Source organism: Gorilla gorilla, chromosome 10 (genome assembly GCF_029281585.2).
Source record: "Gorilla gorilla gorilla isolate KB3781 chromosome 10, NHGRI_mGorGor1-v2.1_pri, whole genome shotgun sequence".
In the NCBI taxonomy this organism is placed as follows: Eukaryota; Metazoa; Chordata; class Mammalia; order Primates; family Hominidae; genus Gorilla; species Gorilla gorilla.
This window is the reverse complement of record NC_073234.2, coordinates 23,476,150-23,489,121: the sequence shown is the minus strand read 5'-3', so window position 1 is coordinate 23,489,121 and position 12,972 is coordinate 23,476,150. Positions and strand designations below refer to the sequence as shown.

The 12,972-nt window shown below is 44.5% G+C and overlaps 1 protein-coding gene across 11 annotated transcripts in view; it reads left to right on the top strand.

The window, feature by feature from the left end:
* The window catches only part of SLC2A14 (solute carrier family 2 member 14), a 60,588-nt gene that overhangs the window by 23,526 nt on the left and 24,090 nt on the right, over positions 1-12,972 (top strand). For 5 of the 11 annotated variants that reach the window (XM_055358602.2, XM_031016675.3, XM_031016673.3 and 2 more), the window contains exon 3: positions 2,471-2,542. The exons of the other annotated variants lie outside the window; for them this stretch is intronic. In XM_055358602.2, the coding sequence (XP_055214577.1) occupies positions 2,471-2,542 (72 nt within the window). The remainder of the gene's footprint in view (positions 1-2,470; positions 2,543-12,972) is intronic. 11 annotated transcript variants of the gene reach the window in all.

Here is a 12,972-nt window from a genome sequence, read left to right as displayed (position 1 = left end):
CTCACAGCTTCATTTGACTAGCCTTCAAAATAAATAAATAATAAATAAATGGCCGGGCCTGGTGGCTCACGCCTGTAATCCCAGCACTTTGGGAGGCCGAGGTGGGTGGATCACGAGGTCAAAAGATCGAGACCATCCTGGCCAACATGGCGAAACCCCGTCTCTACTAAAAATACAAACATTAGCCGGGTGTGGTGGTGCATGCCTGTAATCCCAGCTACTTGGGAGGCTGAGGCAGGAGAATGGCTTGAACCCAGGAGACGGATGTTGCAGTGAGCCGAGATCACACCACTGCACTCCAAGCCTGGCGACAGAGCGAGACTCCGTCTCAAAAAAAAAATAATAATAAATAAATTAGTTCATTCCTCACCTGAGGACTTACACTTGAAGTAGAACTACTGCTATTCAAAGACTGCTGCAGCATCCCCGAACTTGCTTTTCCAGCATTATCTCTTACTAGACTCCCGTAAGTGCCTTATTCCGCAGCTAAACTGGACTAAGCACCATTCCCCAGCCTTCCCACAAACTGCCTACCACCAGACATGTGCCCAGGCCATTCCACCTTACTGAAATGCTCTTTTCTAATCTTTATCTCTTATCTCTTAGTCTACCCATCTTCCAAGATCCCTTCCAAATACCAACTTCAAGAAGCCTTTCTGGGTGTTTCCACGTGAATAAAATCTCATGATTCTTGGCTCTTTTTTTTTTTTAGCACTTTCTTGTCTTGTCCCCTCCAGCACCACATTGTAACTTGAGGTCAGGGACTTTGGGTTTCCTGCATCGTACAGCAGAGTGTTGTGCATTTTGTAGACTTTTTCCTTTTTTTTTTTTTTTTGAGATGGAGTCTCGCTCTGTCACCCAGGCTGGAGTTCAGTGGCCTGATCTCGGCTCACTGCAACCTCTACCTCCCAGGTTCAAGCGATTCTCCTGCCTCAAGGCCTCCCGAGTAGCTGGGACTACAGGTGCCCGCCGCCACGCCCGGCTAATTTTTTTTTTCATTTTTAGTAGAGACGGGGTTTTACCAGGTTGGCCAGGCTGGTCTCCATTTCCCTACCTCGTGATCCGCCTGCCTCAGCCTCCCAAATTGCTGGGATTACAGGCATGAGCCACTGCACCCAGCCCAGACTTTTTCAATATATATCCACATACATTTTAATTTTTTTCATCATCTTTAAAAAAAAGCTCATTCAATTCTTTCTGGGTTTATAAAGCTGTTATTTCTTGATTTACTTAAGTGTGTAACAGTCTTGCTGTCTTGCCCAGGCTAGAGTGTAGTGGCATGATCATGGCTCACTGCAACCTCAACCTCCAGAGCTTGAATGATCCTCCCACTTCAGCCTCCCAAGTAGCTAGGACCACAGGTGGGCGCCACCACACCTGGCTAATTATTTGTATTGTTTGTAGAGATGAAGTTTTGCCATGTTGCCCAGGGTGGTCTTGAACTCCTGGACTCAAGCAATCCTCCCACCTCGATCTTCCAAAGTGCTGGGATTACAGGCATGAGCCACCACGCCCAACGTATGGATGTTTTTATCAAGATGTTATCTTGCCCGAAGATTGAGAGGTCCAAATAAGAACTCAGTTAAAGCGGGCGCAGTGTCTCAGACCAGTAATCCCAGCACTTTGGGAGACGGAGGTGGGCTGACTACCCTGAGGTCAGGAGTGCCAGACCAGCCTGGCCAACATGGCAAAACCCTGTCTCTACTAAAAATACAAAAATTAGCCGGGCGAGGTGGCAGGTTCCTGTAATCCCAGCTACTTGGAGGCTGAGGCAGGAGAATCACTTGAACCCGGGAAGCGGAGTTCAGTGAGCCCAGATCGCACCACTGCACTCCAGCCTGGAAAACAGAGCAAGAATCTGTCTCAAAAAAAGAAAAAAAAAGAGGCCGGGCGCGGTGGCTCGTGCTTGTAATCCCAGCACTTTGGGACGTCAAGGCGGGTGGATCACCTGAGGTCAGGAGTTCGAGACCATCCTGGCCAACATGGTGAAACCCCATCTCTACTAAAAATACAAAAATTAGCCGGGCATGGTGGCAGGCACCTGTAATCCCAGCTACTTGGGAGGCTGAGGCATGAGAATTGCTTGAACCCAGGAGGTGGAGGTTGCAGTGAGCTGAGACTGCGCCATTGCACTCCAGCCTGGGCAACAAGAGCAAAAACTCTGTCTCAAAAAAAAAAAAAAAAAAAAAATGGAATTGGAAAAAGCAAAATTTGTGGCTAGGATGGGCGGGGACAAGGATGACTAGGTAATAGAGACTGGGAAAGAGAATGGAATAGATGTAAGGAGCATTAAGTTGGTGGCTACCTGGGGCAAATGGAAAAAGAAAAAAAAAAGAACAAGAAAGGGAATTGTAAAAAAAAATAATAAAAAAAGATAATCTGAGATACAAATATTGAAGGATGGCAGGAGAACAGTCAAGACATAAGAGTTGTGTCTAAGGGACATATTCCTGGCTTTTGGTTGTCCTAGGGAGGTTCCTTTCTGTGCACGTCAGAAGATGACAGGCAAGAAAACAAAGTGGAAAACAACAAGGAAGTGAAGGTAACCCCTTTATAACCTCCCACTGGTTCATTCCTTGGAAATCTGCCTCAGGGAGGCAGATGAGGATAAATAAACGCTGCCTTGAAACAGTCTCTATGCTTAGCTAGATTCTGTCTGCAGCTGCTTTCTGCAGAATCCTGCAAACTGGGTTTGTCATCTGACCGTGTCTCTCTCCTCCTGTGTCTCTACATCTATTTCAGGTCCCTGGGTTTGCTCATGCCTGTTGCCTTGGTTCCTCTGCTGTGTTCCTCTAACTGTGGGCAATGCCTCCATCCATTTCTAGAAGTAAATGTGTTGATGGCATTTTATCACCTGTGTAGTTCCTCTTTTGACCGTCTCAATTCTCGCCTATGTCTGCGCCTATTGTTTTTACCTTCGTCTTTTATTTTTCTTTCTGCACCCTTTTGTTTCTGCTTCTGTCACTGCTTCTCTCTACCAGCTGGCTTTGTATGATGATGCCATCCCCATAGCAACCTCTTTCTGGGGAAGAATGAGGGGAAGGAAAAGAGAGAGCTAGAATAGATGGGCTAAGAGAAGCCAGATTGGAGCTGGAAGGTGACCTTTTAGATTGAGTCCTAGAACAGAGTACAGACAAACTATGAAGACTGATACCAGCCAAGTTACACAAAACCCTAAGAAAACACAAATTGGGAGCCCAAATCCAGTCCCTGCTGGCAAAACTCATTCAGCAAATCCTTTCTGTTGTAAATTAACTTGTCATCTGTTTTCCCTTCCTTGTGATTCAGATGAACTATTCTTTCTTTCTTTGTTTCTAGGTCTCATGATTCTTAAACATGTATAGTTCTTTTTTTCTTCTTAAAGCTAGTCAAGTGAAGCAGTGTGAGTGGAAAAGGAACAAAGAAATTCATAATTGGTTGTGATCAGTTAGTTGTAAACACCACTGTACTCAGATCAGCCACATGTATATTTTCTTTTCTTTTCTTTTCTTTTTTGAGACAGAGTTTCTCTCTTGTTGCCCAGGCTGGAGTGCAATGGCACGATCTTGGGTCACTGCAACCTCTGCCTCCCGGGTTCAAGTGATTCTCCTGCCTCAGCCTCCTGAGTAGCTGGGATTACAGGCATGCACCACCACACTCGGTTAATTTTGTATTTTTAGTAGAGACGGGGTTTCTCTATGTTGGTCAGACTGGCCTTGAACTCCCAACCTCAGGTGATCCACCCACCTCGGCCTCCCAAAGTGCTGGGATTACAGATGTGGCCACCGCGCCCGGCCGCCACAGGTATATTTTCTTTTAAAATTTATGAATATTCAGGGCCAGGCGTGGTGGCTCACGCATGTAATCCCAGCACTTCGGGAGGCCAGGGCAGGTGGATCATGAGGTCAGGAGTTCGAGACCAGCCTGGCCAACACAGTGAAACCCTGTCTCTACTAAAAATACAAAAAAAATTAGGCGGGCGTAGTGGCGGGCGCTTGTAATCCCAGCTACTCCAGAGGCTGAGGCAGGAGAATCGCTTGAACCCAGGAGGCAGAGGTTGGAGTGAGCCAAGATCACGCCATTACACTCCAGCCTGGGTGACAGAGCGAGACTCCATCTCAAAAAAAAAAAAAAAAAATTATGAATATTCACATTGTAACCACAAGGTCTTTCTTTTGATATACTATAGTTTTTTCACTAAGATTAGTTCTGGACACCATACTTTAAGTGATACATGAAATACACTTGGAATGCCCTTAGAAAAAGACCAATAAAGAAAAAAACCAACATGAAATGATATTATCCACTCTCATTTAGGACCAGAATGTTAGATAAGAGATTTAATAAGGATAAAGTTTTTTTTGTTTGTTTGTTTTTTGTTTTTTTTTTAAACCAATAACGAGATTTGTTTCATGTAGGGAAGGGTTATTGAGTGAGTTAAAGCAATGGAATAATTCTGCTCGGAGATCTTTAAATTATATAAATATCCAAATATCTGTAAATAAAATTGGTTAGATCAGTTTTCCCTCAAACTTTAGCTTCCTTTTTCCACCGTTTCCTTTGACCTCCACCTGGAGAGCTGGTCAGACACAAATTCCTGAGCTGTACTCTCAGTAATTCTGATTCTGTAGGTCTGGGGGGATAGGAGGGGCTTGAGTTTGCATTTCTAGTTCTTCTTTTTCTTTCTTTCTTTTTTTTTTTTTTTTGTTTAGACAAGGTCTCCCTTTGTCACCCTGGCTGGAGTGCAGTGGCACCATCTCAGCTCTCTGCAGCCTCGACCTCCCAGGCTCAAGCTATTCTTCTGCCTTAGCTTCCTGGGTAGCTGGGTTTACAGGCGTGCACCACCACACCCAGCTAATTTTTTGTATTTTTGATAGAGATGGGGTTTTGCCAGGTTGCCCCCACTGGTCTTGAACTCCTCAGATCAGGAAATCCACCCGCCTTGGCATCCCAAAGTGCTGGGATTACAGGCGTGAGCCACCACGCCTGGCCTTGAGTTTGCATTTCTTTTTTTTTTTTTTGAGACAGAGTCTCGCTGTGTCGCCCAGGCTGGAGTGCAGTGGCGCGATCTCAGCTCACTGCAAGCTCTGCCTCCCGGGTTCACGCCATTCTCCTGCCTCAGCCTCCCAAGTAGCTGGGACTACAGGCGCCTGCCACCACGCCCGGCTAATTTTTTGTATTTGTAGTAGAGATGGGGTTTCACCGTGTTAGGCAGGATGGTCTCAATCTCCTGACCTCGTGATCCACCTGCCTCGGCCTCCCAAAGTACTGGGATTACAGGCATAAGCCACCACGCCTGGCCTTGAGTTTGCATTTCTAACAGGATCCTGGGAGATTCTGATGCTGCTGGTCCCCAGACCACAATTTGAGTAACACTAGTCTAGATGATTTCCGAAGTCAAGCAATACAGTTGACATACATAGTACGTAAATGTGTGGATATTTTATTGTTCCTTGATTAAAAATAACTTTCCTTTGGGAATGGAGGAGCATGAATAGACTAAATCAAGTTGGTTTTGTTTTTCTCTGCCATTTGCAAGCTGTGATATCCATTGACCCCTTTCTTTGTTTTGTAAAATGACCAACCATAGAGGTTTGCCCAGGTACTTTCACTGCTAAAACTGAGATAGTCCTGGGCAAACGGGATGATTGGGTGACCTCTCCATTCACGAGGCTAGTGAAATAGAAAGAATGTATAAGGAAAAATGAACTTGGCTAGGGATCAGAAAATGCAGTTTCTAGTCGTAATTCACAACTTATTAATATTCTGACCTTAAATTGATCATTTAAATTCTCTTTCAGTTTTTGCACCTATAAAATGGTGATAATGTTAACTACTTTACTTACTTCCCACAAAAGTTTTGAGGATCAATTGAAATAATGGATAAAAAGATTATTAAAATACCATATACATATTAAGACAAAGATGTAGCTCACTTGTTTTTGCTTAGAGTTTATGATTTACAGCCCGGTGTGGTGGCTCACACCTGTAATCCCAGCACTTTAGGAGGCCAAGGCGGGTGGATCAGCTGAGGTCAGGGGTTCAAGACCAGCCTGGCCAATATGGTGAAACCCCTCTCTACTAAAAATGTAAAAATTAGCTGGATGTGGTGGCATTTGCCTGTAATCCCAGCTACTCGGGAGGCTGAGGCACGAAAACTGCTTGAACCTGGGAGGTGGAGGCTGCAATGAGCCGAGATTGTGCCACTGAACTCTAGCCTGGGTGACAGAGTGAGACCCTGTCTAAAAAAAAAAAAAAAAAGGAATTTACTATTTACTGGCAAAAAATAGCATCCCAGCAATCTCATTCCTAAGCATACAGCAAGTATACAACCGAGAGAAAAGAATTCATACATTCAGCAAATATCAGGAATGTTTATAATGGCTCAAACTGGAAACAATGATGCGTACATCAATGGGAGAATAGATAAGTAAATGTTGTCATAGCCAAAAGTGGAATACTACTCAGCAGTAAGAAGGAATGAACTACCAACACAACCACAATAGTACTCGTAGACATGATGCTCAGTGAAAAAACATCTGAGCACAAAAGAGTACATACTGTATGGTTCCATTTAAAGGTCAAGAACAACAAAATTCATTGATGATGGTGGAAGTAAAAATAGCAGTTTCTTCTGGAGAAGGAGGCTATAGACTGGAACCAGCACTAGGAAACTTTTTGAGGAGCAAGAAATGTTAAAGAATCTAGATCTTGATCTGGTTAATGGTTATGCCTGTGAATACAGATATAAATATTCACCCAACTGTAAACTCCAGATTAGTGCATTTTTATCTGCTTTATTGCATGTGTACTTCAGTAAAGAAGAAAAAACAAAGGAAGAGACACAAATAAAGGAGGGAAGGACTCACCCTCAATTCTATCACCACTAGAAAACAATGTTTTTTTTTCTTGAAATGTTTGCATTCTAACTGCCCCAGCACTAAGAAGAGGTTCAGTTTTGTAATTGGAATGTCTGATGAGCATCTGATGAGTGGATCCAGAGGTTATCCCCTCATGTCGAGTTGATGATGATATTTCAGCTTCTAGACTTGAGCAAGTTGACAGTAAAGGGAAGTGGAAACCCTGGGTCACTGGTTCAGGAAGAGGGCCAGGTTTACATCAACGTTGCAACAAATCTGGTGGCTTTTTTTTTTGTTTTGTGTTGCTGTTTCTTTTCTTCCTCTTCATCTTTGGGTCCGTTTGCTACTTTTCTTGGATTGATTTTCCACTCTACCCCACTACACAACATACTCTTTGGGGAGGAGGGGGGTCTTTACATTTTCTTCCACTCTCCTACTTTCCCATATTTTCTCATGTGTCTCAGTGAATTCAATGGTATATGTGCTAACATTTTCTTTTATGAGTCTATTCCAGAGGCTCACATCCTGTCCCCTGCCCGAGGAGCCTTCCAGTAGCCTTTACAGCCGCATTCTCAGGCTTTTATCCACTCTTTTTGAAACAGCGCCTGTGACATTCCCACTCATTACAGCGTGCCCCTCCCATGCCTCCAGGAAATTCTCTGTTTTCCCACCGGCTTTCTACTCAGCAGCTATTCTCAGTCTAATGTGCTTCATTCACCGTCAGCCTTCCTCAGGAAGACATAAAAAAGGGTAAAAAAGAACATTTATTTCTCAGGAAGGATTGGTCAGCTGACTGAGTTGTCTGAGGGTCTAAAAAGATGAGGGGGTAACTCAAAGCATAAATGCTTGAGGAGATGGATACCCCATTCTCCATGAGGTGATTATTTTACATTGCATGACTATATTAAAACATTTATGTGGCCAAGCGCGGTGGCTCACACCTGTAACCCCAGAACTTTGGGAGGCTGAGGCGGGCGGATCACCTGAGGTCGGGAGTTCGAGACTAGCCTGATCAACATGTAGAAACCCTATCTCTACTAAAAATATAAAATTAGCTGGGTGTGGTGGCACATGGCTGTAATCCCAGCTACTCGGGAGGCTAAGGCAGGAGAATCGCTTGAACGCGGGAGGCGGAGGTTGTGATGAGCCAAGATTGCACCATTGCACCCCAGCCTGGGCAACAAGAGCGAAACTCCATCACAAAAAAAAAAAAAAAAAAAAAAAAAAAAGAAAAAGAAAGAGTAGATGTGAGTCAGCTAAGCACTTCAGTCATCATGTAGCTGTTTTCCTGTGAGTGGGGGAAGGGGGCTGGTATCCTGGTGATTGTGTCCCACTAATAGCTACACAGAGAAAGAAGGACATTTATAGCTTTAAGAGCACTGCTAGAGAAAAGTTAAGGAACTCAAAGAACTGTCTTCACTTCATGCAAGCAATTATCTGTGTTGCTTTTATATTGGCACTTGTACAGAAGAAGACTTTTCTCGCTTCTCAGCCTTTTGGCTAAGATCAAGTGAAGATGACTTTTAAAACCCTTGTCTGTGATCCTGCAATCACCCTCCTTGGTACTTACACAAATGAGTTGAAATCATGCATCTACATGAAAACCTGCAAACGAATGTTTAGAGCAGTTTTATTCATAGTTGCTAAAACTTACCAAGATGTCCTTCAGTAGGTGAAGGGATAAACTGTGGTGCATCCAAATAATGGAATATTATCCAGTGATAAAAAGAAATGAGCCACAAAAAGACATGCAGGAACCTTCAATGAATATCACTAAGTGAAATAAGCCAATCTGGAAAGGCTACGTAATGTATGACTCCAACTGTATGACATTCTGGAAAAGGTAAAACTATGCAAAAAGACAGCAAAAAGATCAGTGATTGCCAGGGGTTGGAGGAGTAGGGAAGGGAGGTGGAACATGGGATCTTTTTTTTTTTTTTTCTTTTGAGACAGAGTTTTGCTCTTGTTGCCCAGGCTGGAGTGCAATGGTGCAATCTCGGCTCACTGCAACCTCTGCCTCCCGGGTTCAGTCAATTCTCCTGCCTCAGCCTCCTGAGTAATTGGGATTACAGGCATGCACCACTACGCTCGGCTAATTTTATATTTTTAGTAGAGATGGGGTTTCACCATGTTGGTTGGGCTGGTGTCAAACTCCTGACCTCGTGATCTGCCCACCTCGGCCTCCCAAAGTTCTGGGATTACAGGCGTGAGCCACTGCACCCAGCCTGGAACATGGGATTTTTAGGGCAGTAAAGCTGTTCTGTATGATATCACACATTTATCAAACCTACAGAATATACAACACAAAGAATGAACTTGAATATAAACTGTGGACTTTATGTAATAATAATATATCAATATTAGCCCATCAATTATTAACATGACAGATGTGGCTCGGCGAGGTGGCTCACGCCTGTAATCCTAGCACTTTGGAAGGCCAAGTCAGGCAGATCATCTGAGGTCAGGAGTTCAACACCAGCCTGGCCAACATGGCAAAACCCCGTCTCTACTAAAAATACAAAAATTAGCCGGGCATGGAGATGGGTGCCTGTAATCCCAGCTGCTTGGGAGGCTGAGGCAGGAGAATCGCTTAAACGTGGGAGGTGGAGGTTGCAGTGAGCCGAGATCACGGCACTGAACTCCAGCCTGGGTGACAGAGTGCAAGAAAAAAATAATAACAATAAATAATAATGATAATAATATAAGAGATGTATCACACTAATGCAAATGTTAGTATTAGGGGTGTTAAGGGAGTACATGGGAACTCTGTGTACCTTCTGCTCAATTTTTCTGTAAACCTAAAACTGCCCACCCCCAATAAATCCTATTAATTAAAAAACAAAGCGAAACACTTGTTTATATGTCTCTCTCCATCCGCTTCACCACCATGAGAACTTAAAGGGAAGAACATGTTTTTTATCTTTATGTTCCCGGCATCTGGGATGAAAGAGAAAGGGAACACTATTTTTAGTGCATACCCTAACAACATCTCCGACTTAGCACATCTAAAATAAAAGTCTTGATTTGATCCTCAGGTCTCTGTCTGCTTTCCTGACTGAGGTAAATGGCAACTCCAGTTCTCCAGTTGCTCCAGCCAAAACCTTTAGGATCATTCTTGACTCCTTTTTTTTCTTTTGTGCCCAAAATCTAGACCGCCAGTAGGTTGCACCTTGAAAATATATTTCAAATCCAACAGCAACCCACTCTATGCTTCTATCCCTACCCTCTGTCTAAGTCTGTTCATGCCGCTATAACAAAACAACACAGGCCAGGTGCAGTGCCTCACGCCTGTAATCCCAGCACCTTGGGAGGCCCAGGTGGGCGGATCACCTGAGGTTAGGAGTTTGAGACCAGCCTGACCAACATGGTGAAACCCTGTCTCTACTAAAAATACAAAAATTACCTGGGTGTGGGTGTGGTGGCGGGTGTCTGTAGTCCCAGCTACTCTGGAGGCTGAGGCAGGAGAATCGCTTGAACTCAGGAGGCGGAGGTTGCAGTGAGCCGAAATCACGCCATTGCACTCCAGACTAGGCGACAAGAGCGAAATTCTGTCTCAAAAAAACAAAAAACAAAAACAAAAACTGAGTAATCTATAAACAGTAGAAATGTATTTCTCACCGTTCTGAATGCTGGGAAGTTCAAGGTACCCGCAGGTTTCATGTTTGGTGAGGGCAGCTCGCTGCTTCTAAGATGGCGACTGTTGCTCCGTCCTCATTAGGGGGACGAGTGCTGTGTCCTCACATGGTGGAAGGCAGAAGGGCCAAAAAAAAAAAAAAAAAGGAGCAAACTCTCTGAAGTCCCCCCACCGCACTTTTTTTTTTTTTTTTTTTTTGTGAGACAGGGTCTGGCTCTGTCTATCAGGCTGGATGGAGTTCAGTGGTGCAATCACAGCTCACTGCAGGCTTGACCACCCGGACTCAAGTGATCCTCCCACCTCAGCCACCCGAGTAGCTGGGACTACAAGTGCAAACCACCATGCCCCACTAATTTTTTGTATTTTTTTTTTTTTTTTTTTTTTGTAGAGACAGGGTCTCCTTGTGTCGCCCAGGCTGGTCCAAAAGGGGGAAATAAGAACTCCTGGACTCAAGCGATCCTCCCGCCTTGACCTCCAAAAGTGCTGAGATTACAGGCATGAGCCATCGAGCCTGGCCTCCGAAGCCCCTTCTGTATGGGTATTAATCCCTCCATGGAGGCAGAGCCCTCATGACTCAGTCACTTCCCAAAAGGTCCTGCCTCTTAATATCACCACAATTAGGATTAAGTTTCTGCATGAATTTTGGAGGGAACACAGATTTAAACCACAGCACCCTCCTTCAGCATCTTCTCCATTCAACGGCACATACTTTTTTAAAAACACGAATCAACTCGTGTCATGCTTCTGCTCAAAAAACTAAAATGGCTTCGTAGCTTCCTGGCTGTCTGTCACATTCGGAATATAAACCAGAACGTTCATGACTGCTTACAGCGTCCTGCATGAGCAGACTCTTAGCTGTCTTCAACATCATTTCTCCTGCCACTCTGCCCCCGCTTCACTCCACTCCTGCCAAATCCGCCTTTTGACACCCTGCCAAGCACGAGTCCTCCTTTTGGTGTCTGCGTTTGAAATGCCTTCTGTTTGAAATGCTGTTTTCAGATACTCCCAAGGTTGACTTTCTCGTGTGATTCAGGTTTCTGTTCAAGTATCATCTCTACTGAGAGAGGAACCCTAACCACCCTATCTTAATCTTCCCCAGCCCCAACCCTTTATCGCCTTACCTTGATATTTTCTCCTTCAAAATGCTCCCTTATTACTTGACAGTATATATTTATTGTCTGCTAAGGCTGCCATAACAAAATACCACAAACAGGTGGCTTAAACAACAGGAATTTGTTTTCTCAAAGTTCTAGATGCTGGACATCCAAGATCAAGGTGCCAGCAGGCTTAGTTTCTCCTGAGACCTCTCCCTTCAGTAGCAGATGGCTGTCTTCTCAGTGTCCTCACATGGCCTTTTCTCTATTCACAGGCCTAATGCCTCTTCCTCTTCTCATAAGGACACCCGTCCTATTGGACTAGAGCCCCACCCTAGTGACCTCATGTAACCTTAATTACCTCCTTAAAGGCCCCATCTCCAAATACAGTTCCATTCTAAGTTACTAGGGCTTAGGGCTTCAACATATGAATTTTAGGACACAATTTAGTCCATAACACTTTGCCCTCTGGCCCCCCAAAATGTATGTCCTCACATCCAAAATAGATTTATCTCTATCCCTGTAGGCCCTAAAGTCTTAACCCATTCCAGCATGAGTTCCAAATCCAAAATTTCATCTGAATATCATCTAAATTTGGTATGGGTGAGACAAGAGGTATGATTAATCCTGAGGCAAATTTTTTTCCAAACTGAGCCTGGGAAACCAGACAAGTTATGTGCTTCCATAATATAATTGTGGGACAGGCATAGGCTAGACATTTCCATTGCAAAAGGGGGAAATGGGGGAAATAAGAAAGAAGAAAGGGGTACCTGGTCTTCCAAGTTCAAAATTCTAGTAAGGCAAATTCCATTTTTTAAAAAAAATTGTGGGCCGGGCACGTTGGCTCACACCTGTAATCCCAGCACTTTGGGAGGCCGAGGCAGGTGGATCGCAAGGTCAGGAGTTCAAGATCAGCCTGGCCAATATGGTGAAACCCTGTCTCTACTAAAAATGCAGAAATTAACCAGGCATGGTGGCAGGCGCCTGTAGTCCCAGCTACTCTGGAGGCTGAGGCAGGAGAATCACTTGAACGTGGGAGGTGGAGGTTGCAGTAAGCCGAGATCTCGGCACTGCACTCCTGCATGGGCGACAGAGCGAGATTCTGTCTCGAAAAAAAAAAATTGTGGTAAAAACACATAACAACAACAAAAAAGGTAGGCTGGGCATGGTGGCTGACACCTATAATCCCAGCACTTTGGGAGGCTGAGGTGGGTGGATCATCTGAGGTCAGGAATTCAAGACCAGACTGACCAATATGGTAAAACCCCACCTCTACTAAAAACACAAAAATTAACCAGGTGTGGTGGCGTGCACCTGTAGTCCCAGCTATTTGGGAGGCTGAGACAGGAGAATTGCTTGAACGCAGGAGGTGGAGGTTGCAGTGAGCCAAGACTGCGCTACTGCA